Source organism: Triturus cristatus, chromosome 12 (genome assembly GCF_964204655.1).
Source record: "Triturus cristatus chromosome 12, aTriCri1.1, whole genome shotgun sequence".
Taxonomy (NCBI): Eukaryota; Metazoa; Chordata; class Amphibia; order Caudata; family Salamandridae; genus Triturus; species Triturus cristatus.
In genome coordinates, this window is record NC_140595.1 from 33,445,563 (window position 1) to 33,473,400 (window position 27,838).

At 43.7% G+C, this 27,838-nt stretch overlaps 1 protein-coding gene across 5 annotated transcripts in view; it reads left to right on the forward strand.

Moving 5' to 3' along the window:
- Positions 1 to 27,838, forward strand: part of ARHGEF18 (Rho/Rac guanine nucleotide exchange factor 18) — a 334,968-nt gene that overhangs the window by 64,550 nt on the left and 242,580 nt on the right. For all 5 annotated transcript variants that reach the window (XM_085639301.1, XM_085639297.1, XM_085639298.1 and 2 more), the window contains 7 exons: positions 7,881 to 8,076; positions 10,368 to 10,479; positions 16,765 to 16,822; positions 19,506 to 19,550; positions 20,044 to 20,124; positions 21,888 to 21,993; positions 23,079 to 23,244. In XM_085639301.1, the coding sequence (XP_085495427.1) occupies positions 7,881 to 8,076; positions 10,368 to 10,479; positions 16,765 to 16,822; positions 19,506 to 19,550; positions 20,044 to 20,124; positions 21,888 to 21,993; positions 23,079 to 23,244 (764 nt within the window). The remainder of the gene's footprint in view (positions 1 to 7,880; positions 8,077 to 10,367; positions 10,480 to 16,764; positions 16,823 to 19,505; positions 19,551 to 20,043; positions 20,125 to 21,887; positions 21,994 to 23,078; positions 23,245 to 27,838) is intronic.

Genomic DNA, 27,838 nt, shown 5'->3' on the forward strand with positions numbered 1-27,838 from the left:
CCTACAGTAGGCCACATGGTAAGCCCACAGTCCGTTTGATGCAAAAACCAATCCTAAATAAGGGAAAGTGTGAGTGCTTTGTAAACTATTTGAATCTAAAACAATTGATGAATTAAAATACTTCTTCGATCCACACGCCATTAAAAAAGATTTTTTTAAACTGGTGCATAAGTCCAAACAGGCCATAAAGTCATCAAAACCCCGGACCAAAATGCGGAGAGCTTTTGGAGTGCGGCCCATTAGCACCGCGTCGTCCGCATATAACAGGGCGGGGATTTTGTTGCCATTTATATAGGGGACATCGTGGGTAAGTGTTACTAGTGATTTGTTCAGGTCATTGATATAGAGGATAATTAGGAGAGGGGCCTGGACACACTCCTGCCTAACCTCTCTCCCGACTTCGATGTCTTTAGATACCTCACCATCCCTGCTAATGCGCACCCGGGCGTGAAGGTCTTTATGCAGTTGGGCTAAAAAATGTACAAGGGGCTCTTACATTTCCTTAAGCAGAGTGGGCTATCAGTCTTCCTTATTTTGTGCAGGGTTACTCTTGTGTAGTAGATTCGACACATGCCACTTTTTGCCTTGTAATGGGTTGTTTAGCTACTCATTGCCTCAGAGAGCATTATTTGACCACAGTCTGTTAGCGTGGTATTATTAAGTCGGTGTCCACAGAGGAATGTTGTAGTCGATCTCTATCACGCTGATGGAGGGAAGAGTTACTTACCTGTAACTAACTCCACTCATATAAGCGACTCCATCTATGGCCAACACCCAAAACAGAATGTTTATTTTCTCAGCACAAAGCCGTATTGACCATGATGTCATGCTTCCGGACTGCTAACAGTGCTTAATTTGAGCCTGTGGTTTCCAGTACTCAGCACCGGCACTTAATTGTCAACATCGGTGCTTAAAAGTCTCCCACAAGGTGGCACTGTCTGGCTAATTTAGAGATGTCCACAACAAAATGTATTGAATAATTCAATCTACATTAAAAATGACTGTTAGGTGCCACCCAAGGCATTCTTATAACTTTGGGGGCCTGATATGGTCCGAATCATCACAGTTGTAGGAGTGTGATGATTAGTAGTTGTGTTGGTGCTGTCACTGGTAGCGCTGGGAGGGGCAAGATGTGGTGCAAGCTGCAGTCGCCTCCCGACAAGAGCCCTGGCACTTATTTCTTTACAAATTAAGCACTTCTGCTAGATAATGCGCCACCATCAGTGATGCTGCCACAGAACGCATGACCATCGGTTTCTATTTGAGTCAGCTAAGCGTAGGGTTAGTGTAAAATAATATTTTTGTCCATTTACTATTCTGAAATTAACTCCACCTATGATCATGACATCAGCAAGGGGAAATAGCCAGACTATAACAAGAGAAGATTCCAGAAGGAAAACGATCCATCCGGCTTAAAGCAAAAAGTTTGGACAACATAGTGGGAAGGGGCAAATATTAGGATGAAATACCCAGGAATTAAATGCATTGCAAACCCATCTTTCTCTATACATGCTTCAAACAGGAACTGATATCACAGGAAGAGACTCTGCAAGTTCTTGGATTGGGAGACGCAGACATCCTCCATTGATTGGATAGACCATCATTTTGGAAAGGGCTGTTTATAAGGTTTGGTTTCGTCCATTCCCGAGAGCTCATGGTGTTTGTTTGGCTATGAAGTAGAAGCCCTAGTACTTCTGCATGCCAGCAAGACCTCTGAAGTCCTGATGTGACGTTTCGTTGATATATTTTTCTACCTGGATTCCTGACAGTCTAGCTGCTAGTGGCTGCTTCTCAGCGCCTTGTGGGATGAGTGGAAGGGAGGGTGTAAAAGACCAACGCATCTCCTCTCTACACCTCTGGCGTATAACGGCTTGAGTGAGGGCAACCAGAACAACTGTCGTTGGCAGAGACACCAGCGGTTTCGTAGAGATTCAGTGTTAACTCTGCAGCAAAGGATTGTGGGTCAGCATCAGATCTAGGGTGACTGTTCCACTACCGTGTCTATTGGAGTAAACTCAGCGAAGCACCCCCCCAACCCCCTAGAAATGGTGTTACATTTTCAAATTAAAGTGTGGCGTCCCTGACACGGTGGGAAATGCAGTGCTTAATTTGAACTGGTGGTTCCTTTGTGGGCCCCGCTGCTATTGATTTTTGGGGAGCAGCACAAAATGTTCCTCAAAAGTCTTTGATCCAGAGCAACAGAGAAAAACACAAAATGGAGAAAGACGAGGAAGAGAAAGATGATAAAACAGCGACGAAGGGAGAGAGCATGGATGGAAAAGAACCTGAAAGAGTGAGAGAAAGAGGCAGGGAGTGTCTGCTGGTGGAAAAAAAGAGGCGTTGGGTGGAATCAAGACTAAAAGCCCTGGTATTCAGCGGCGCAACGTTTGATAGCTCCAGCCACAGGCTTCTGATCAAAACCTTGGAGCGGATATATATGATATTATGGGATTTATATTTTGGCGGACAGGATATCTGTCACCATTGTGATGGAGTAACCTGTCCAGCGAAATCTAAATCGGGCCGGTTTTCCTTTGTAAAGCAAGCACCGGCAAATGTCCCCATGCGTCAGGAGACAAAGATCATGGGTGTCTGTGATGCACTCCCACCTTTCGGCCAGCAGAGATGGGCATTGGTGGACTGGCCCCTTCTCCATCATGGTGGCTTCCGTCCCTAGGGTAAGTGAACCGCTGCCGCTTTGCCACAGTGCCCTATAAGTAAAGGAATTCCCCTCTGCTCGCGTGTTGGAGGTGTGATGTCCAGTGTGGTTATGGGTGGGAGAGCTTCCCCCAGACTCCAAAGCAGACTGCTGGTACTTAAGGCTGCTGGTCAGAGAGGCCTTTACTTTAGACAGAGTCCATATTTTGGTGAGTTTTCGCCTTCTCTGCTTTACGATGACTGCTTCAAGGAATGGTACTCTGGTAGGTAGGGAATAGTGCCTACATCTCACCTGCTGGAGAGAGGGTCTGTTGTCACTTGCCATGGGTGCCTTCTTGAATAATAAGGCACCTTCAGTTTCCCTGATAAGTGTATAGGGCTCTAGGCAGCGGGTAGTGTGTAGGGCAGTATGCAGCGGGTAGTGTGTAGGGCAGTAGGCAGCGGGTAGCCTCTAGGGCACTAGGCTGCGGGTAGTGTGTAGGGCACTGGCCAGAGGGCCTCGAATCCTTCTCGTTTCTTGGTTGGGACTAGTGGAATGTATTCATGGAGGCTACTACTAAGGCATAGACGTAAAACCGTGAGCCGGTGGAAGTCTCCCCAAGATGACATAGCCAACGTAGTGGAGGCTATCTAGTGGTATGTCGATGCAGTGACAGGCGATGGACTACCCGACACCTCCTCTGTAGCATGCAGTAGTTTTCTACACTACCAACTCTACTGGCTCAGACACACTACTCTCCTGCTTGTGCGCAGTACAGTGCAACATGCAACTGGTCCCCACTAAAGAGCGCTGACGTGTATCGCAACAAGCTACTTTTAATTCAAAGGTGCCGCTGGTGACATTCACTGGTTGAGGGCGATTCTCCTAAAAAGTGCTCTAATCCAACAAGTGAGATGTGCAGTTTTTAGATGAGGTGGGGAGCAAACCCCTACACCTTCCTTGAATACTCATAATAGATCCGAACCAGCCCAATATTTCTAATTAGGGAGTGCCGCCAAAGTAGAGGGTGTGGCCTGAGATGAATTATGGGCGGGGCCATCTCACCTGCCAAAAATGTTAATTTACACCACAAAATATTTCTATTTGTGTAAAATTAGTCACTGTTGTACGTTGAATTATAAGTGATAGGTCACTTAACTTATTTTCGAGAAAGCAAAAAAGAATGTAAAACAGACTTACAAAAGGTAAACATTATATTTTAGCAAAGTATAGAGTCATTTTAAACTTTTAACACTTACAACTGACATAACTCAACCTTAGGGCAGTGCTATATATATATATCACGTGACCTACATCCACCTAGCAGGAGATACCTCAGCCCTGACCCCAAGTGGGTCGGTAAAGGGAGAATTATTTAATGCATCCGCTAAATACCATTACCTCAGGGTGCAGTATTTAGAAAGAGCTGTAAATACCCCCAATATCCTATTTTCCTTTCTAACATATTAATATGTGGAATTGGTGTGTTCCACATTGAATTCTGGGTTTATTAAATTCGCCCCATGTTCCCCCTCCCCAGGAAATTTAATCGGGGTTCTCAAGGGACATTTTTCAGGAGATAATGTGTGGGGGTGAGGTGTTTACACAAATTTCGGAATGCCCACTTAGCTGAAAAGAGCGCTGATCAAAATGTATCCCCACCCCCACCTCTAATGGGCCTGGAAGATTGGGGGTGCATTTATACTCCAGGCAATGAATTTATGAATAATTCGGGGCACTTTATAGTGTTTTGTTTTGCGGTTAAAATTTCAGGACAAAACATTTGTCGAAAGACCATCATGCTATCCGCGCGCAAACCCTTCGCACCCCAGCTGGCGCCCTGAGCGGGGTGGCTGGCACGTGGACATCTATTTTGGTCTCTCATAACTCAGTTGTGTCTCAATATGTTGTTCATTTTGGAAGCTTCTCCTTATTAACCGCGCGTGAGTTGCTCATCACGGCCGCCATGCTCGCAGGTGCTGCGCTGCGGCCGTCACGACGTCCTGCGTCACGTGCCACGCCCTGCGTAACAGATGGGCAACTTCAACCATCACCATCTGACAATACCGCCATCTGCCAGGAAGTAAACAATGCCAGAAAGAAGAAGCAGCACCAAGGCATCAATATTTTGTTTGAAAATATAAATGTGAAATGTTTATTTTACTATTTTGTGGGCAGCCCTCAAACACTGTTCTGCAGCTGTTTTTCTTGATTTTTGTGATCGTGCAAGGCCCAAAGAGCTGGTGTTTGAATAAGGAGTTTGTGAGCCGTTGCATAATTTGGCATGTGATTGCAGGCGGTGGGTGTCATTTTTGGAGACCAGGACTTATTTTCATCATCAGACTGTGTCACAGAGCAAAAGCGAAAGGAAGGAAAGGGCGAAAGCAGGAAGAGAAAGATAAGAAAACAGTGACAAAGTGGGGAAAAGAAAACACAATAAAGACAGGAAACAGTGACAAAGGGAGAAAGCAGGGATGAAAGAGTTCCTGCAAGAGGTAAAGAGATAGAAAGTGTATGGTGGTGGAAGAAAGGTGTGAGGTGGAATCAAGACCAGGCAGCCTCGGTATTCATGAGATAAAGAGACCGGAAGTGCAGGGGGTGGAAGAAAGAGGCATGAGGTGGAATCAAGACTAGGCAGCTTCGGTAGTCATGAGATAAAGAGACAGGAAGTGCAGGGGGTGGAAGAAAGAGGCATGAGGTGGAATCAAGACCAGACAGCCTCGGTATTCATTGGATAAAGAGACAGGAAGTGTAGGGGGTGGGAGAAAGAGGCATGAGGTAGAATCAAGTCCAGGCAGCCTCGGTATTCATGAGATAAAGAGACAGGAAGTGCAGGGGTTGGAAGAAAGAGGCATGAGGTGGAATCAAGACTAGGCAGCTTCGGTAGTCATGAGATAAAGAGACAGGAAGTGCAAAGGGTGGAAGAAAGAAACATGATGTGGAATCAAGACCAGGCAACCACAGTATTCATGAGCTAAAGAGACAGGAAGTGTAGGTGGGGGAAGAAAGAGACAGGAAGTGTGGGTGGTGGAAGAAAAAACAGGAAGTGTAGGGTGGAGGAAGAAAGAAGCATGAGGTGGAATCAAGACGAGGCAGTCTTGGTATTCAGGTGATAAAGAGACAGGAAGTGAAGGGTGGAATAAAGAGGCATGAGGTGGAATCAAGATTAGGCAGCCTCAGTATTCATGAGATAAAGTGACAGGAAGTGTAGGGCGGTGGAAGAAAGAGGCATGAGGCGGAATCAAGACCAGGCAGCCTCGGTATTCATGTGATTAAGAAACAAGAAGTGTAGGGTGGTGGAAGAAAGAGGCATGAGGCGGAATCAAGACCAGGCAGCCTCGGTATTCATGTGATTAAGAAACAAGAAGTGTAGGGTGGTGGAAGAAAGAGGCATGAGGTGGAATCAAGACTAGTCAGACTCAGTATTCATGAGATAAAGAGACAGGAAGTGTAGAGTAGAGGGAGATAGAGGCATGAGGTGGAATCATGAATTAAAAAGACAAGAGTAGAGTAGTGGTGGAAAGAAGAATGCAGTCTTAGTATTTTGCGCCCCGGCGTTTAGCAGAACAGGAAGTGGGCTCCTAAGAAACACTTTGGGCACCAGCTTCTACTTTTTTTATTTTAGAAATTCAACACATTCCCCTTAAATGTTTGGCACTGATCATGCTATTTGGTTTAGATCTAGGCAAAGTACTAAATTAATCCTGGGGCCATAAAGTGTGCATTTTTCATTGATAAAAAAAAAAAATGATCCATTTGCACCATTTTACTGCTTGCTCAGAGGGGATAGTTTAAACAGATTTTCCTTTTGTCCATATTAATGAAAGATATTTTACACCAAAACAAAAAAAAAAACAAGTGGTTTGCTGAACCCTTACAAAAAATATGACATATTTACTGCTAACGAGCCATTTTATGGGTTGAATAGAAATTGTAACCAATAAATACTTGCTCTTGGTAAACTTTTTCTAGAGAAAATGGTGCAATCTTATCAGGCACCCTTTTTATTTCTCACGAAGTAAGAGCAGTTCAGGGGAGCATTAGGAGTCCCCTCAATGTCCATAAACAGGGCACTTGGGGGCTTGCATTCCTGGTAATTCTTGGTCAGAAAAGTTGGAATGTCTGGGAGCCGTATCCTAAAAAGCTCCAGCCCTAGTTCTCTCTTCATGGGCTAAAAGAGATTTATCATATATAACAGGGGAGCCTTTTCGTAGGCATACAGCACTTTAGGGAACATTTAGCCCTTGTTGGGCAGTACTTTGTTCTGCAGAGGCAGCAAAAGCACATGCTTCGGTGCCCTGACTTCCCGCCGCCATATCTAGAGACCTCCGCCTGTTTTATGTTGATCTCCCAGCCTTTAGCGGACCTCCCACCATGGTAGATCTTTAAAAGACACTGAAGCTTAGCTGGGCAGGCGCCATGTTCAGAGTGACCACAGGGCACTGTTTTTCGTTTCTCACAAACAAACTTCCAAAGCAGAGTCTGTTTTTGAAAAGCAAAAAATAAATGTCCCTTACACTCCAGAAGTTTTGTCCTAGCACGTGGGAGGTCATTTATTTGCTTTACTGTTTGTGGACCATAAGGCCTTCCCTTAGAAGGCCTTAGAATGTCTGCACTAAACAGGATGGATGGTCTGAGGTACTTTGACTGACCGACTGTGGTCCAAGGATTCCACCGGCACTGCCCATGGAGGTTCTGCTGGTGGAAACATGCCACTGCACCCGGTAGAGCGGGGAATACATTTCCGGAACAAATCTATCTAAGACTATTAGTCTGGGAAGGCCCTTCTGCAAGAGAAAACGTAGGGGCGAAAGAAAGACGGTGCCTATATGTTAGTTGGTGACTTAAAGAAATATTTGACTTAACTTTAACTTTTCATTGATTTGTTGCACCAGGTTTAGCGAGTCGTTATGAAACAAACTGAAGGAGTTTGTGGTTTCTCACTTCTTCAGATCTGGCTGGGTTGCAATCTATGAGTCAGTATTTAAAGATGAAAACTCTTCAGGGTTGATAGCCATGTCTTCAGTGAACCCCTGATGTGGTGTCTAGAGAACTGGATATACAGATGCATTTGCCGATGTGTCCAAGCCCAAATCGTAAGGACTTTGATAGGAAGTTACATTGTGTTCAAAGATTTAGTATTCGTGAACATGTTTCAGTGTTTGCTTGTTTGCCCCCACTGGCATAAGTTCACTATGTTTGGATGTTTTTACTCTAACAAGTGCGCACCTCCCCTCCCCAGGCTCAGCCTCGACGCCTTGGAGAATGAGGATTTGGATTACGACAGCATGGCCAGCACGTCCCCAAGTCAGTCTTTGAACCTGCCAGCAGGCGGCCTCATGGCTTGGACCAAGGGCACTATGGCTGGAAGCGGAGACTCCAACGCTGGGACAAGGGATCTGGCCCTGTGTGAATGCAGCACCGACCGGGAGGATAAGGCAAGTTCATAACACTTTACAGAGTTCATTTTATTTTGGGGGTTCGACACTTTGTCTACTTCACACGCACCAAAGGTCTGTCTAGGCGCTTAAGAGCCTGGAGGAATTTGTAGAAAAAGAACAGTTCCTCTTTTGGAATAATCAACCATCTTAAAGTGGTATTGAACCAATATTTGGGGGGCAGAGATTAACTTGAGTATGCTTGTCGGACGTGGGATCCCATGGTCTAGTTTGAGGATGCAGCCATAAGTTGTTCTCCTTTTGCAGATGGGGTGTAGCTGGTAATTTTGGATAATTTGCTTGCTGTGCATCTTTGTAAAGCTTCTCAAGGTTGCTGTGGCGATGCATCTTTGTAAAGCTTCTCAAGGTTGCTGTGGCGATGCATCTTTGTCAAGTTTCTCAAGGTTGCTGTGGTGATGCATCTTTCTCAGTTTCCTCAAGGTTGCTGTGGCGATGCATATTTGTCAAGCTTCTGAAGGTTGCTGTGGAAGTGCATCTTTGTCAAGCTTCTCAAGGTTGCTGTGGCATTGCATCTTTGACAAGCTTCTCAAGGTTCCAGTGGCAGTGCATCTTTGTCAACTTCTCAAGGTTGCCGTTGCAATGCATCTTTGTAGAGCTTCTCAAGGTTTATACAGCAGTGTATCTTTTCAAGTTTCTCAAGGTTGTTGTGGTGATGCATCTTTTGCCCTGCTTCTCATGGTTGCTGTGCAACATTTTCAAGATTCTCATGGTTGTTTTGCAACTTTTTCAAGCTTCTGAAGGATGCTGTGGCGATGCATCTTTGTCAAGCTTCTCAAAAATGCTGTGGTGATGCATCTTTGTCAAATTCTCACGGTTGCCGTGGCAATCTATCTTTGTAAAGCTTCACAAGGTTGCTACGGCGGTGCATCTTGTCAAGTTTCTCAAGGTTGCTGCGTAATGCATCTTTGTCAACTTCTCAAGGTTGCTGTGGTGATATATCTTTGTAAAGCTTCTCATGGTTGCTGTGGCGATGCCTCTTTGTAAACTTCTCAAGGTTGCTGTGGCAAAGCATCTTTCTCAAGATTCTCAAGGTTGCTGTGGCAGTGCATCTTTGTCAAGCTTCTCATGGTTGCTGTTGCGGTGCATCTTTGTCAAGCTTCTCATGGTTGCTGTTGCGGTGCACCTTTGTCAAGCTTCTTATGATTGCTGTGGCAGTGCATCTTTGTCAAGCTTGTCAAGGTTGCTGTGGTGATGCATCTTTTTTAAGCTTCTCAAAGGTGCTGTGGTGATGCATCTTCTTTAAGCTTCTCAAAGTTGCTGTAGCAATGCATCTTTGTCAAGCCTCTCTAGGTTGCTGTGGCAATGCATCTTTCTCAAGATTCTCAAGGTTGCTGTGGCATTGCATCTTTGTCAAGCTTCTCAAGGCTGCTGTGGTGATGCATCTTTGTCAAGCCTCTCTAGGTTGCTGTGGCAATGCATCTTTCTCAAGATTCTCAAGGTTGCTGTGGCAGTGCATCTTTGTCAAGCTTCTCAAGGTTGCTGTGGCAGTGCATCTTTGTCAAGCTTCTCATGGTTGCTGTTGCGGTGCATCTTTGTCAAGCTTCTCAAGGTTGCTGTTAGGGAGGAATGCAATGGATGCTGACTTGCCATTTTTTTCCTAGTAAAGAAGCTCCAGCTAAGGGTGTAGATCTGTTTTGAGGGTGGGCCCATATTTTTTTTGTAAGTATTCAATGTAAGGAGTTGGACGGTATTCATTTATTGGTGTCTTGCAGGGTGGTGAGGTGGTGTGGTGAAGTGTAAATATTGTCACTGTCTGTTAGCCAATCATTTGGTTCTTTGCTTAATCAGTTGGACTTGGCCAATCAAATTGATTGTTTCACGCAGTAGGTACAGAGGCAGCTGCTCAGGATGTTTATTTTGAAGTTCTTGACTGAACCTGATCCCAATGCTGGTAATTTCTGGTCTAGGAGCCAGGACCTTGTGCTCATGTTCTTTAGAATTGAGATTCCTACATCTGTCAAGCATCTTTGTATAACTCAAGAGTGACTATCGGATTGGTCAGGAATATCCATTTCATTGACCAATGACAATGGTCTATTTACTTACACTAATTGAACATATCTAAGAAATGTATCAAATTACCCATAAACTGTACCTTAATCAGTTCAAATATGTGTACTTTGGATACGCCCCATCCATTTGTAAATGCTGTTGGGTGTATGTAGTTTTTATGACTGAGGCGGTGCTACACCATGCTGCAGGTTCTCTTTAACTGAATTTTTAAACAATTTCCATCTGTGTTTTGACTCTGTGGGTTCTCCTATTTTTAGGATTATGACACTGGAAAACGGCTGAGGTCGAAGTCGGTCCCTGCCACCCTGGACAAGATTTGCACCCAGAGGATGTCTCATAACTTGGGCTCTTCCTGCCCTGTGACAGAAGGTCAGTGACATCTTACTACTGTATTTCAGTTTAGTATTTTTATAACTGCTGTTCTGCAAAAGAAGCTGTGTCATCATTGGTGTCTCTACTCACAGCTATTTCTTAGACTTGTTTACTTATTATGCGTGTGGCATGCCCCCGGCACTCTTATTCAACGTTATGCGTGGTTGTACTTTTGCAGATGATGTGGACATGGTTTGATTTGTCAGGACAACACCTGTGTTTCCAAGGCCTCTTTGAAATATGGGAGGATGTAGAGTGGTCACTGGTCTAGAGAAGTTGATTCCAAAGCACTCTTCTTAGACTAAGCTCTCTGCCCCCCTCCCATATTGTTTAACTTACCCTTGGAGCCTGTAGCCATCACCGTCCAGACCAGTGAAACAGCCTAGGAGTCAAGATGGTTCCAGACTAATAGTAGCATTTAATATTTGCAGAAGATATACTAGTAACTTTATCTTCACTGGAAAAGTCCATTGCAGAGTTACTTAACTTGGTAAATAGTTTTGGCTACTCCTCGGGTTACACAATCGACTGGAATAAATTTACTTCATGCCTCTATCAAAAATTGGTGCATAAAAAAGTCTGACAAGTGGCCATTACAACCGGAGACAAGACAACTTGCATAGCTTGGCATAAAAATACCCTGCGAGGCATAACAGATTCTGAAAGTAAACACTGAAGCCATAAACTTAATTCTGTACTTAATCTAATCTATTCTTCTCTGTCCTGAATCTCTTACTTTCAGATCTATTTGAAGGAAACTGAGGGCATCATTGACAAAGCACCTCTGTACTCCTGGCGGAGGTTTTGCAGTCGTGGGGGAGTCCCTGAACTTGGGGCGGATTCTCCGCAATTGGAATTCTCATTACGGAGAATCCCCTGCTCGTGCGGGGACTCCACCATGAATGCGGGGCATGCGTCATGAGTGCGGAGACCCTTTGTGCATCTCGTCCTAAAAGATGAAGCTCATTGATGCATTTATTTCATGTTTTGTACTCTTTTAAAGGTATTTAAACAGCCTCAATGATAGCACACACTTTGAGCTCTGCGTCACCTAGCCCCACATATACAGAGGTTCTTATCTGCGGAGATCAGGAAGACGGGAGAGATCCCTCTGTAAAGTGAGTGGGCACTCATTCGATAACCATAAGGCGGGCAGCAGATTAGAGTCAATGGGTATTGCTAGAGTCTGGGGCAGAAACAAACATCTGTGGGGTTTAAGAAGTTAACATGAGTTGAAGTTTTTAGCAGTGAATGTAGACTTTATACGGTCGTCTTCTGTTCTAGCAGGGGTGTCCAGAGCTGGACTCTACCAATCTCCAGTTGAAGCACCTCAGTGGTCCAGCTCCCCCACATCTCAACAAGTGTGAGGACCTAACTCAAGTGCCCCACAGCGCAGGCAAATTATGCTTCCAGCCCCATTTTTTGGTGTTGTTTTTCTACATGTTGCCTTGAACATTGTAAAGCGCTCTGATACCCCGCAAGAGTCATGTTCGCGTTAACTAATACATTATAAATAAATAATCAGCGGAACACTGACAGGACATCAAAGAAGGTAAAAAAGCTGGAAGAGACAGCGAGTTCCTTCAACCTAACGATTTGACGTGCAGAGAGTTAGTGAAGGTCAATCCAAGGAGCTGGAACGCGCTGCTACGGGAGTCGCGTGCCAGGGTCCGCTTCCACGAAAAAGAACAAGTCAAGCAAATACTGAGCCAAGAAATGTATTCCGGCCTCCTGGTTGGCGGTCACAGTGACCGACTGGTAGGAATATGAAATAAAAATCCATTTTGCTCATTCTGTAATTGTGCTCAGGAAAATTTAACTGAGCTTTTAGCTCCTACAACAACTGTGTAGTATCTGTAACACCCATGTCTGGCAAAAAACGTTTACGCGCAGCAACGTGAAATATTCATATACTGACTCAGTGCGCTCTCCTTGGCATGGTGGCAGAGACGATTACCTATGCCACCCTGGTCAAACTAGCACCAACCATATTAAGAGGTCTCCACCATAGTTCATATTTAGTTTTACAAAAATAAACTTTGAAAACTGGAGTTTGCTTTTGAAAAACTGAGTACTAGTGACCCTGGCATCCGAGAGTTTTCTTCCAGAATATGGGGTAATTTTTGTTCCTTTCTGTTTTGGACCAGCACGCTCTCCCTGTGGTACTGAACAGAAAAACATACGTCGCACATCCGCTGTAAACTGGGTAGACAATTCGAATGGCCTCAAGGCTGCTGAGCTGTCGTGTAGGATTTCCGCTTGCAAAGCCAGCTGGGACACTGCCATCGGAAACTTGACGGCCTGCCTGACTCTAAATAGAGCGAATGGACACTCGGGCATTAAGTAATATACCATAGCCTGGGCATCCACACAACCACCTATCCTCTATCATCGCTAACTTGAGCCTCAATTCTTCTGAGAAATATGACCAAAAACACTTTTTCGAGGAACAGCTTAATCGTGTGTTTTTGCCTCCAGTCTTTTGGGTGGCTCCTCCTACTACACATCTACTCTCTGGCTGTGTTCTCCATCCTCCTTGTCACCTTTTTTGGCACTTTCATTCTGTTCTTTGCCTACCACTTTCCCCTTTCCACTGATTTTAGCCCCCCTTCCTCTCTTTTCCAAGGATTGACCAACTTTCACCAAGCTTGAGTGGCGAACTCGCTGTTGGAGGCCACCTTCTGCGTGATGGTCAACGCTAAAACATGCTGAGTCTTCCTTTGTTCAACAATTCACCCTGTTGCTATGCAACTACACCTTTTATATCGTCGGACACTTTGATGAGACTCTATTCTCGTAGAATCTCTGTAGTAAGGTCCAGCTTCCACCATCTGCAACAGTCAATCCTGCCTCACCTTCCACTTAACTCAACTAAACCCAACACCAAATTCCTTGCCGGTAGATAAATACACAGTTGCAATAGACTCCTTCACGGTCTTCCACTCTGCCGCCTTTCAAATCTTTTGCCGCCCACTCCCTTATGAAATACCACATTCCTCTTCCCCATGACCCGTAGAACAGGCTGGTCTTAATGTTCAAGAATCATGACCCTACTCCGCCACCCAATCTTGCACAGACTCCCACCGCACCGCTCCCGCCTCGTGTGATCCCAAGCTTCACCAGGCTTACAACACTTCTGCTTCAATAATTAGATAATGGAGTCTTCTGTTTCCCTGCTATTAGAACACCCTCCATGCAGATCTCTTGCAACACCACACACTAAAATCCCTAAAAAAAACTTCAGTTGCAACCGCTTTTCACCTGTAGGGTGCATGCCTCTGCGACCAGAACTGCAGTCGCATGATCTTACGGCAGGTGTGGTCCAATCTCCTTGCATCAATTGCATTATAAAGGAATGTTTTGATCCATTAATGAATCACACGGATAGGCAACAGTGGATAAAAATGTACACACTACCCTATGTGCCCCTCCAAAGTTCATCGTATACAAGCTCAAGATAATTAAGGGTTCTAATCTTGAACCTCTCTGTTGCATTCAGGTGTATTCAAAACTCTGTATTCAGAGTTATATACCTTTCATTATCTTTGTTTTTTTTCTTCTCCAATGAAAGGTTCTTAGGAAAAACAGCCACAGCCGACACATGTGTCGCCTAGCTTAGACTTATTCAAGGCTCGGTCACATATTCCACTTCCAGTCCTGCCCTGTATGGGCAATTCTACTGTACACTGCCATGCCTCCCCAGTGCCAGCGTCTATGGTTATCCCCCTGTGTCCTAAGTGGTACAGTCCTTCATCTGTTTAGTTTCCTTTAGAGTCAAATATGACACTGATACTCTCTCACGGCCCACTCAGCCTCGCCTCTATCTCATTCAGAGTTTCAGTCACCTATATAGGTCTACGTATCATCTGTTGTACACCCTATGTAAAGCAATTCCAATAGTGTGGGCAGAAATAAGCATTTCAGCTACAAAAATTCATGTGAATACTTTCTAGATCAACTGTTTCCTGTGCCCCTGCACTGCTGTTTCTCCGGTGTATAGAGATGATTTGTGTCTCCCCGCGCTGGTGTTTATGTTGCACCATTGCCTTCTGTACGTTGCTGTTTTATGTCTTTCCTATGCTCTTGTTTATATGGCCGTGATCCTTTGTATATGCTATAAGCTGATGTTTATGCTCCTGGACTGTTGCTGTTGTCGTGCCTTCTCGCAGGACGGTTTATGCTCCATCACTGGTCTGTAGGTTGAGCGATTTCAAGTAATCGGCGCTGTTCATTATCCTGCATCGTTGCTGGGAAGTGGTTGAACCTTGTATTTTTCTAGCACTGCTGTTTTAGGAATAGGGCTCCCAGTTTTAGGCTATTTTCTGTCTATGTTCATCCATATTTATTTTTGCTCATGTTATCTGTATTTATCCATATTTAATGTTGGCTCATTTTATCTGTATTTATCCATATGTGTTTGCTCATTTTATCTGTATTTATCCATATTTATTTTTGGGTCATTTTATCTGTATTTATCCATATTTATGTTGTGTTCATTTTACCTGTTTTTATCCATATTTATTTAGTGTTTAGTGTAAAAAATGAAACTACAAATGGTTTATTTCCACATTTATTTAACCAACAAATGTTTACTCGTGTTTGAATGCCCAATGAATTGTAGTCATTTACAGTACAATACAGTCTTTGAAACCATTTGCACTGTAGAACAGCGTAGGCAGCCGTACTGCTGGTATTATTTAAGCTTCATTATGAAATCTTTTTATTTCTTTTTTAAACTCCCCTACCTGACAATCTGCTTAGCTATTGACCTAGTACTCATGATTGACAGTAGTGCGAATCGTCCAAAAGACATTTGTAATAGTTATTTTCAGGGAATCGCAATTAGCGATTCCCACCTCATTAATGTTATTAATCGCTAAAATAAATTAAAGGAAAACGGGATGCTTTACAAAATGATAAATAAAAGCTTTCCTTTCATTTTTCAAGAGCAGGCAGTGGTCCCACGGACCACTGCCTGCTCTTAGAAAAAGGCTTTGCATACATTCACAAAGGGGAAGGTAAATTGTGAATGTTTTGCGACCGCATTCACGGTCACAAAACATTCATACATACTGTTACGATTCGGTATTTGGAAGGGACGCCCTAAACACACCCCTTCCAAATGCTGTTTTGCGAACCTATTTTCCGATTCGGTAACAGGTTACCAAATCGCAAAATAGGGTTTGTTGCATGTGAAAAACATGTTTTACATTCGCAATCAGGCCGAAAGCAAAACAAAATTGATACCTGTTTGCCCTTTGTATTGTACGTATCCCCATTTAAAAATAAATACAGACAGGAAATAGGTGACGTTCAGTCTCAATTTATCTGTAAAAATCAGTAAAAACGGAAAGCCAGGAGCCTTGTTTATGAATAACACAGAGTGCCTGATTACGACTTTTTGCAGAGCTGTGGTGTGGTGGTGCAAACCGCTGGGAAACCGCTCTGCTGAAGGTCGCCACCGCCTGCCAGATTATGACTTTGAAGTAGTCTGGTAGGCGGCGTGGTAGTCCCAGGGCGGTGCCTCATTCAAAGGTGGCAGTGCCTTTGAAAAAGGCACCACAATGGGAACGCCTCACAAGGTTCCTGCATGGCATGGACTTGAAAGTCCATGCCGCACAGGAACTGTTGTGCATGCACACAGGGGGGCACATGTTATGCCCCCTGTGTTCATCCACATGTGTAGGGCCCCCTTTGTTTCCTCTCCTCCGGAGAGGAAACTTTGTAATATGCTTAGCGGACCGCAGCGGTCCCGCCAAGCATATTGCGGCCTCCTGACGGCCATGCAACCGCCAACGAACAGCAGTTCCCTGGCGGTGGTCCCGGGGCGGTCGGACCACCCAACTTGTAATGGGGCGGTCAGACCGCCAGGGTGGCGGTGACTGGACCGCCACCACGAATCTGGCATTCCAGGGACCGACAGACTCGTAATCAGGCCCAGAGTGTCTTTAAAGATTATTTTTGCTTGGTGGCGGAGCAACTATTCACTGTTGTTCTCATCATTCTTCTAAGTTAACTTCATAATTCTAAAGACATGTACTTATCAATCAGCAGTTGTTATTTTGGTAGTCGGCTGATTTCTTACCAGGCTTGTCGTCTGCAATCTTGTTTTTATTCCTAGCTTTGCTGTTATAGAGCCACCATATGAGTAGGTGTTTATTCGGATAACTATTGAGCAATACCCCTACTTGATTTGTTTTTATAATGCAGTTTATTTGCATTTTTGTAATATCTCAATAAAATGTACTGAACTAAAAAACATTTTTTTTTTGCTTTTTTCAGGCACTGAGACCCCACCCCTGGAAAAGGCTGAGCCGGATCACGTAGAACCACATCACGTGTAAGCAAAACACTGAACTACTCCAAGGAGACTTTACTAAAACAACCAAAGCTGATATTTCATAGTGACATCTCCTAAATGTTAGAAACAAGAGGTTCTATCAAGTAAAGACAAAATCATTAAAATATGGGATTAGGAAGTCTTGAGTGGTAAGCACACAGGAGCATGCACAACCGCCTTAACTAGATGATTCACAGAACTGAAAACCCTTAGTGAATCTCTCCTATTGACAAGAAAGTTAGGGTTTAGACGTAATCACACTTCAGCTCCCTACAGAAGGGATTAGGAAAAAAATGCGCCACAAGTAAACAAGTGTTGTCAAAGCCAATAGGCCTAGTCTCCATTTGAGTTCTGACTGGAACATAGTGAGTTGCTGTGGAAAAATACAAAATTTAAAAAAGATGGTGGTCTGCATGTAGATAATCACATGTACATACCTGCTTGTTGCTATGCACACTTAGATCCACTGTGTAACACTTCTAAACCAGTTAATTGGGAGGCAGAGGATTTTCGGTATTGCTCATAGAACTTATGATTACGGTTCATTGTCATAGAATCGATAACAAAAATATTGTCTGACCTAAATATTGTGGCCGAAGTATGCTTTACGAAAATATCGCTCCATTGGGTGTAGATTTTGTATTGATTATCTTCAAAATTGTTATATTTTTGTAAACAATATTTAGGACTCAATATTTTAGTCCGACTACATTCAGGCCTCGATATTCTGCTACTCTGCCTGTGATTACAATTACAAGGGTCATTCGATTGAACCGTATAAATCAAAAGCACCACATGCTCTTACCCGAGAAGAGTGAGGTGGCCAGTCCTGTGGGGGTTGGGAGGAATACCCCTTAAGTCCCAGTGATACTGATCTAAAGAGGAGGGAGTTGGTGTCCCAGTGCAGAGGAGCAGGCGATGATATAATCCGGGATAAATCAGACATGAACAGAGTAGGAAGGGGACAGAGAAGGCAAGACAACTCTTAAGTTTACAAACAGAGAAATTAGTCAATACCTCGACAAACACTGGCTAAGCACTTGGGTCGTATAAAGGGAAGACACAAAACTTCAAATCTAATAAGGAAGATCAATGTCTCTGTGATAGTTATTCCTACAGATAGTCATTCTGCAAACTCCATAGAGGAGGAGCAGCAGAAGTGGTTCTCCATCTGGACCGTGGGGCACAAGCAAGGATTGGATGTACGTGCACAGGAGATGCCTTTGGGATCCAGCAGATCCTCGGCATATATGGCCCCCCTATCACTGGACAAGCTGCACTTGTACATACAATCCTGTCCAGGCTTAGCACGATTTAAGAAATTCCTCAAAAACTGGCTCTTTTAACTCCTTTCTAATATTGTGGACCTGTTCATTAGCAACGAGAGACCTTCTTTAGGGGTGATTCGTTCGAGCTTTATAAAAATAAATAAAAAACATAACAGCAAGAGACAAGGTGGAGATTCATAAGACTACACAACATCACACAAAATGGCACTTAAGGCTACGTGTAACACAAAGATGGGGCAGAGATTGCCTCCTGGAATCCAGGAGCCGGCACGAAAGGAGCACAGCTATTCACAGGCGGGGAAACAAAATAACCCTCACCAAACACTGAGAGCTCAAGAAGAGTAGAAGGTAAGATCCAGAGAGAAAACAGCTCTAAGTGACAAGCACACATAAAGCAGAAGAAACAAGGATGCAAGCATGGGACTAGAAATACAAACGGGCAAGACTAGAGGCTGAATGGAGAAACAGAAGTAGAAAGAACTGGAGAACTGCAGAAAGCATGAAAAAGAATGGTATTAAGGAAACAGTGTAGAACAAACAGCAACAGAACACAAGGAGCCCAGGATCTGTAACGAGAAAAACAGGGCAAACTGCAGACCACATAGGTCAGAACAAGCTGAAGGACACCAGAGACTTAACAAGCAAGAGATAAGAACTGCAAGAAAACAAGAGACTGCGAAAGGAGAAGCACCATCAGCGTGGGGATAAAAGGAGCAAAAATGAGGAAGGGTGGGTATGTACAGGAGCAAAGGACAGAAACAAAATGGAAAGCAAAAGCAAAACTGGGTGAGAAACAGGAATACAAGATATGAGGCAATGGGAAATGGTAGCAGGAACAGAAAGAACAAAGTAGAAGCTAAATTGAGAGGGAGGAGCTAAGGAGCAGCACTGTACTGCGACTAAGGACCGAAAACAGAGAAAAGCTATAAGCAATGTAAGGTGCAGAGAAATATTTTTTTGGGCAACAGGTGTATCAGGTTGGCTGGTCGGACAGTAATATAGCGCCTTTATTGGGAAGGGTTGGCAAAAAGCGGTGTGAATGTTGTCCCATTTCATCACCCCTTCAGTATGGAACTTCTGTGTTCACATAACTAATCGTGATGCCAGTCTTTGTTAAAGTTGAATTGCCTACAAAACACACCAGGGGCCCGATTCACGAAGGGCATCCGCACTTGTGGCGGGATCTCCGCATTGCAGATTATCACTTTGGAGAGCCTGTCAAGAGTGGAAGCTCCCGTCACAAGTGGGAGCCCCCTACCACGAGTGAGAGGCCATTGTCATGAGTGCGAGCCCCCGCCACGAGTGTGGAGGCCCTTTGTGACTAGGGTCCTAGGTTTCTTAGCCACTTGTTGAGTGGGTTCATATCTCACCGTCCTGTCTTCTTCCTCCTGCAGGTTAATAGTACAGCAGGTTCTGCAAGAACTCAAAGAATACCACGGGTGAGTAGCTTTCTGGGTGTTGCATGCAGTGCTTTATGCTGGGGGTTAGTCTGCTGTGAACGCGTCAACATTAGTTAATCAGTGGTTTGTGGCACCCTGAGATGGAGGGATTGACGAAGCCAGTGTCTGGGTTGTAGAGTCCATGTTCTACCGTCAGTAGCTTCATCACTACACCACATCTCCTGGAATGAGGTTCTCTTTGTAGCAGATATCTCTAAGTGGCAAATTGTTTACATTGTATTATAAATGGCACCGCCTGCAATGGTGCACTCATAGACAGATTTACAACCCCCCGTCCAGAGCCCCTTACTTTAGAACTTCTTCGAAGAGGGTTTGAACTCAAGGAAACAGCTTTCAGTGAAGCAAGGCTGACGCACGGGGGAGATCTCTGTGAGTTCGGTTCTACAGGTGCTTGCATGGGTACTTCTGTGGTGTTAGAGAAGTTTCTTCCTGACCATCTTATGTCCTGTTTTTCATATTTTTTACTTCACAGAGCAAAGCAGCGAAACTGTTCGTCGGAAGGGAGCGTGGAGTCCAAGCAAGACCTGACGTGGTTCGAGTTCTTGTCCAATGAGTGAGTTGGTAGTGTGTAAAGTATTTTTCTACCGCGTGGAGCGGGTGGCACATCGGCATTGGAAGTGTTCAAATTCAACATAGTAGGCATTACCTAATGATCAACATGTCTAGCCCTAAGAACATGAGTTTGGTTGCCTGTCAAAGTTCCAAATATAGAGATTACTCAACTATACCCCAGCAACAACATTGAACACAAGACATTGACAACATTCTATCAATGTACTCACACACAGGAGAGTATAATTTACTATTCTAACCCCACGTCTATTTACCTTGATGGTATTGTGGAAGCTGACATATTCCGGACAGTACTGTTACAGGTCGATATTTCGTAGTCACTATTGAGATTCATAACTTGGTATGGGTATGAGTCTGTAACTGAGTGAGCCAATGAGTTAGTATGTTAGTGAGTTTTAGCACTGAAGAGATGGCAAACTTTAATATTTTGTATTATCTCAGCAGTGAGAACTTAGGGCCAGTATGCAAAACTTTGTGGTTTGAAACGCCACAAAAGTTTATTCCTATGTACTAAACCCATTGTCAGAGTCGGTAAACATCTACAGGTCCTAAAATGGGTTTAGAAATGATTTACAAATCGCTGTTTGAAATGGCTGTGTTGTGGGCACCCCTTCCATATTGCAGTTCTGTATATCCTATTTGTCAATAGTTTGTGACAGGAAATCTGGTTGGAACCTATTGATAAGCTACAAAATCCCAAGTCTAGGTGATAACTTAGTCGCAAAGGCGTCTTCTTTCCCCTCTGCGAACTGGTATACAAGCTTCAGGGGCATTAAGAAGTAGTCCAGGGGACCCACCACCAAAGATCACTGAAACATTAATTTGTTTTTCTTAAAAAGTAGGCCAATTATTTTCTTTAAGAAAATCAGGTTGCAAAAAAAAGAGTATTCTTTCTTTGAAAAGCAAATCACAAGGAAAGTGGTGTGTTGACCCTTGCAGACCTCCATCCTATTTAATGTGACCAATTGTAGTGAGCCGCAAATTGTGTCCTGCCTTATGAATATTATTTACGCTGGGAAGTCTGTGACACACTATGATTCCTTATTCTGCAAAGTGGCCTATTAGTACATAGGTTGGCTTGCAAAATCAGATTGTGTTTGCAAAACGTTGATGCCCAATTTGTGGCCGCTTTTACGAATCCAATCTCATTACATTTGGCACTTTGTGTAGTGTGACTACCTTTCCCGTGACCCTAGTTCCTTCACCACTCTCTTCTTTGGATGATTTAGACCCATTCTAGGTCCCAGAGGTAGACTGTAGGTTCATCTCATCTCATGTAACTGTCCTTTTCGTATAAATGTCTGAAACAGTTGGATGTCAGATATCATGCTGGAGGCATATAACACACAGCATGTCCATGTCTATACAAAAAATATGTGTAACGTTCGATATTTCCAATAAGAATCAGACCAACATGTCCCAGAAAGCACTGGTCTCCGCGATGTTGGGTTAGTGGTTACTAACATTTGACTCTACTGACCTGAAGCTGTTGGGCTGTTCGATGCTCGGAATCGCAGAGCATGAGAAAGTAAGCGCTTGTAGAGGGGTCACCTGACACATTATTGACCCTGCCACAGCCTCACGGAGGCTTCATGGTTGTCAGAAACACTTACGAGATATTCCCTTGGAGTTATTCCATCTCTGTTTGTGAACAGTCTCACGTCGTGAGAGCTGCCGTTCAGAAGAACCAATGGGTTACCAGCATTTCAAAGTCTTAGGGAAATGTCTATTGGATTTTTACAGGAACGTCGGTAGTGGAAAGAACGACAAAGTCGAAAGAGGAACAAAAGTGAAAAGGAGGCTGAGTTCCCTGAAGAGCCGCGTGACGGGATCCTGGCAGAAAGATAAGGTATTTGGGATGATGGCGCTGTTTCGAGGCGGGCCCTTAGGCGGCGACAGGTTCTACTATTGAACCTTTGACAGCACCTTCTAAAGATGAATAAAAGTATGGAAGCTTGAAGACAGTGAAGGGGCTTGAGGTTGTTTGCTTCTGCTCCCAGATGGTCTGTGTCATCCACTTGGCCACCAACCTTGTCACATGTATGACTCTGTTAACTTACTCACTGACCATGCATGAAAGCCCTGCCTGAGGCACAGAGGAGGAGAGGTACTGAGACCCAAGAGTAAAGTACTAACAACATAATGGACTGAATGGACATGCATTTAAGTTGATTGGTTAATAAGGACATTTAAAGGGACTCCCCATACCCTAAATGACTGTCGGCACATTGCAGGCCAGGGTGCAGGCTCAGGGTGTTAAGATGTTTTGGGTAAAAGAACAGCAGTTTGTGGGGTGATCTTCTGCTTTTACACAATGGTGACTGAAGAAAGATCTGGCCCCAAGATAGAGAGGTGTCAGGGGTCTTAGAATGTAACGTTGGCTGGAGAGCAACCAAATCAAGTGGGGGTTGGTGGAAATGTAGGATGCAGTTTGGGGTCTATTTGAGGAATGTTTCTGTGATGTAGAGGGCTGGTCTGCTGAATTTCTCTTGATTGTGATACTGTATATGAGGAGGGTGAGCCGCGACCTCAGTTTCTCTCTTCCTTCCCTCTCTTGATTTTTACAGAAGTGTAATTTTAACCAGGGATATTCTATCTTGGGGAAGGAGTCCTCTTGCAATCGCTGAGGGGTGTTGAAGCAAGAAAGCACAGGTGTTGGTCACTTAGCATTGGAATAGGATGGCGGGGACAACATGCAGGGGATTAAAGGAGCCTTTTTAATGAAAAACGATGATTGCCCTCGGAAAAGCCCACCACTTTTAGAAATTTTAATTACTTGTTGCATTTGGTGATATATTTTTGAAAGGGCAAATTTAAGTAACAGCTTTCTTAGGAATAGGAAACACTTCCTCAGGATGAAATTTTATCTAAAGGACAACTTTGACTTGTGATATTTCACCTGACTTTTTTGTTTGTTTGTTTTCCTCCTATTAGGGTAAGAGCAAAGAACAACAAAAAGTGAAGGAAAAGGAAAAAGAACCCAAGGAGAGGGTGAAATTGGTGCACGGGCATCATCTGGTACCGGGGGCGTTCTCCAGCTTTACCAGCTGCACGCTGTGCGGAAAACTTCTGGTGAACAAGAATGGTCTGCAGTGCCTAAGTGAGTACCCCCAGCTTGCACTGCTTGCATGCACTCGCACAGCTGCCACGCTGAACTTCCTGCCTGGCAAACGTAGTCTCTACCTTTTGTGGCACCGTCTATCAGGTGTCAGGTTGTACTTTGAGCACAGTTTTAAATGGGACGGTACCGACAGGCAATGAGTACCTGCACTTCTTTAACTGTAAAGAACTGTTGAAATACTTTTTAATGGCAGAGTACTGGCACTTCCCAGTATATTTTCAATTAAAGCGTTTGGACACAAACAAAGTTTTGACTTAACCCAACTGACTTCGCAATTGACTCCCAAATTTACAAAGTACCTCTAGGATATCCATATGGTTCTTTATAAATTCCAGTGTTATCGAGGGAGAAATGAGCGTGGGTATGGAGGACTCTGGCACTGTGCAAGCTACTTTGGTTGAACCTCTCCGGGATTTACAGGTATTCTTGATCTAGGGTTTCCATTCGGCGGAGCTCTTGCTAGTTGGACGATGGGTCTGAGAGTTTACAACTTTTAGTTACAAGGAGGACCCGAGTCAGATCTATGCGGCGGTTGCATGACAGAATATCGCATGACATGAATATCATTTCCTAAATATTGCTTACAAAATGATTCCCCCATTGGGTGTAAATTTTATATCATTAGCTCCAATGGTCCAATATTTTTGCAGATGATAATTAGGGCACAGTATTTACGTATGCTATTCTAAGAACGATTTTCTGGTACCACACCACGTGGGGCCCGAAGACCTAACCAATACGTTACTTCTGTGTCATGGATTTAATTGCTGAACTAATGTTTATTTTAGCCTTGACAAGGGTCAGCCTTTGCAAGCTGTGTCAGGCAATCCTGGAAGCAAGTAGGATCTACTCTAGATCACTATTTTAGGGGATCCCTACTCATTTCCCATATGTTGACATCATCTTTTGAAAGTTTGCTTGGCAGAAAAGCAGTATGATAGAAGTGGTCCCAGCATACACAATCATTCAAAGCAAAACATTACAAAACAATTAACCAAAAAATTCAAAGAAGTTCAAATGCCATTTTAATCACATTGAACAATTACGATTATTTTCCGAAGTCCATAGTTAAAGTAACAATTTGAAAGTCATAAAAGTGCCCAGAAAAGGAGGAGTAGGAGGGTAAGTGATTGAGTGTGGGATTTAAGAAGGAAGTGACCACAATATTCAGAACACAATCAAATTGATCGGCATCATTAAATCTCTGCCGCGTATTTCATCCAAATCAAATCATGATTAGAATATCAACAGTTCTGAGAAAAACCATATATATAGAAGATCACAGTGCATCATGTACTAGTGATAATATTGGCAATGGTGTTGTGTCGACGTTTCGACCCCTTGTGTGATGTAGGTATTCTTTGCGACCTTACGAGGTGGGGTCTTCATCAGGACTGGGGTGCGTGTGGAAGGGGGGTGTGTGGGCACCTAAAAAACACAAAATTAAACACGTGTAAGGCTAATCCGTCTCAAATCGAGGGAAAAATGAATTGAATTTTTTATAAAAAGGTTACCCTATCTGTCAAAGGACAGAACTCCAAGACGTCACAAAATCGTCAAAGGAAGAAGGTGTCAACCTCCTGGTTGGTAACAAAAGGGGGCGAGAGGAGTGGTAGCCACCTAAAATCAAAGGGGTGAATTAGTGGACAAAATAGAATTAAATTAACAAAAGAACAGCGCTCCCATTATAAGCGCATGACTTACTCAACCGCAGAAGGACTTTACTGTCGAGTTAGGTCCAGAGGCTCTCATTAATCAGCACTACCGGAGCCGTGATCAAATCATGAAGGATAGACGTTATGGGATTAATCGCCACTAATTCACCGTCATGGAATCAATCTGAAATAAGGGGAGAGGGAGGGGGAGAGGAGAATAAATAACCGGGAGTCAGGGAGGAATACCTGCATTATTATGAGTCAGAGTTCTTGAATGAACGTAAAAGGTGTCCCAGGTATTACCCAACTAGGTTGCGCTAGGAGAAAAGGTCTACGAGGTAAACCGAGAATCCAGAGCTACGCCTGTCAAATAAATGTGTCCATTAGGATCACGAAAGCATTAGACTGCGGAGTATTGAATAATGGATGCGTGTCCGAGGGCAACGCAGCAAACCGGGGAACGGGTCAGTGCAGTCACTTAAAGCATTTAATTTAACGAAGGGCCACACGGAGCAATGCAAGAACTCATGGTCAATTAGTTAGAAGTGGCAGAAAAGCAGGACCTACATCCAGAGTCAGAGAATTGAGCCTCTTCTCCAAGCGCGTCCGACAGCTCTTGACTGGGCCTCAAGGTACTGCCTTCTTTTTACGACCCTGTGCCGATCAACTAGGCATTTATGAAACAGGATCCAAACCTAGGCACACTTCCTAGTAAATCAACAGTATGTATATTCACTACAAGTTTAACAACAAACTACATAAACATATAGGTAAGATGTTGCTTCGTCTTTAATTCGGGTTTCATTAAGCCAAAACAGAAACCAGCCGACACATGTTTCGTCGCATATGGAAATAGTTCCACGACTTCTTCAGGGCTGAATGGTGAAGAAAAGGTCTTTGTAATCGCGCTGCCGGTGATAATTCCAAACCGGCTGGGCTAATCACTGAGGACGGTTTGCAAAACAAAGTCGGGTGTGGGATTTGGTCAAGTAGAGGGAGCCGTGAGGCCAAACTGTGCGGGATAGCCGCAGAAATCAATGACAGATCTTCGAGGCGTGTGTGCTTCGAAATCCTTGCGGCTGATCACTGTGTTCCGGATAAGGACACGTGATCACACACTCCGACGCTACAATTGACTTTGTTTTGCAACATCTTACCTATATGTTTATGTATTTTGTTCCAAAAACTTGTTAAACTTGGAGTGAACATACATACTGTTGATTTACTAGGAAGTGTGCCTAGGTTTGGATCTAATTTAGTTAGTGTGAGGGTCTGTCCCCACACAACATTGAGGGGTTATAGGGCTCATCCACTCTCCTAGCAGCACCTTCAGACTTTTGAGATACACTTATATTTACGTCACACAGCAGTGCGCCTATCATCCCTTATACTGAAAACCCTGTAATAGAGAAGCATTTATGAAACAGCCGTCCTTCGCCTCAAGGGTCTAGTGACCATGGTGCACAGCCAGATGGCTCAATCAAATAATATCAACACTAAGTGTATTCCCTACTGCCACAACACCTACAGTTGAACAGTAATGTTTGTCTGTGCAGAGGAATAGGATTTTGTTTGTAGGTGTGGTATTTAAGAGTGCAAAAATACAGTTTACTCACATCTTTGCACCATCTAAAAGTTCTCATGTCCTCTCACTGTCATTCCATTGCTGAAGGTTTTTCTTCTGCTGTGAACTGTGTCAGGATTTTCAACGTTTCTTACTAACATATTAGTGCATGCACACTGATGGTATAGCGGCATGGCGTATCACTATTTTACCCCAAAAAGGCAATGAGGTGCCTTTGAGTATATTAATCACTCTTAAATTGAACAGCTGCATGGCCCACTCATTGCTTACACCCTCATGTTTTCTCGCGGCTTTCCTCACCTAGAATCAGAGGGTCTCGACTATTCTGGACTCTATCACGCATGCTTGTACTTTCTTCCTAAGCTCACCAACACTAGGGGTCTGTTTACAGATATGTAGTCCTGCATGCAGATGTAGTTTGTTAAATGCTCTTCAGCATGGCCAAGTGCCCCCTTTTCCACTGCAGATCATTTCCTGTTCAGATGGACCCTCCAAATTCCAAGGCAATTTACACCAAGGCTCTTTTTCCTTTATCGATACGCGCCGCATGCTTGTAGAATACGTGCACCCAAAAGGGAGCCACAGTTGTCCGTTTTCAAGGTTAGTGAAACTGTTTCTTTTTTTGTCTCATGTTTGGCGGTATACAACATTCTGAGTAGTAACTGTTTTTCACATTTATGTTACAAAACTGATATCTGGACAAATATTTTCATTCTAAGCAGTGCCCCCTGAAAACTTACTTTATCTAAAAGTCTTTTTACTTTACAAAGTGATCTCTTTTCATTCCTTTTAATTATTTTCTGCTGTCAGCCAAATGAGTTGCCAAAAGAGCGAAAGAGGTCACATGTTAAGCAAAGAGAGACACTAGTTATTAAGAAGAAACTTAAATTTAAGAAATACTCGATGCCAAGTATGTGTGTTGGACCAGTTGTTGAAACAATTTGTATTTGAGTTTACTGTAACAAAAAACAGAATTGAAGAAATACTATTGTACATCATTTGAAATAACCAATCAAACATTTTTAAAAAGTGAGAAATATTTTTGAAAAGGCTTATGGTAAAGACTGATATTAAGAATAGCTTAAGAAATGGACAGATTTCCTTTTGTTAACTTGGTAAACGTTGAAGTTATGATATGTTTGAGTGAGTATGGATGGAATACCTTATCTCTTCCTCATTCGTTCTGTATCATTCATTATAATTGAGGGTTGATATCTCCCGCCCGACTCCAGAAACCCCTTGTTTTTCCCTACACTTGAGTGAGGATGCCCCCCATACCTCCTGAGGACCCCCCACTTTTTGAGGAAGCGATATTTGTGTAGCTTGAATAATG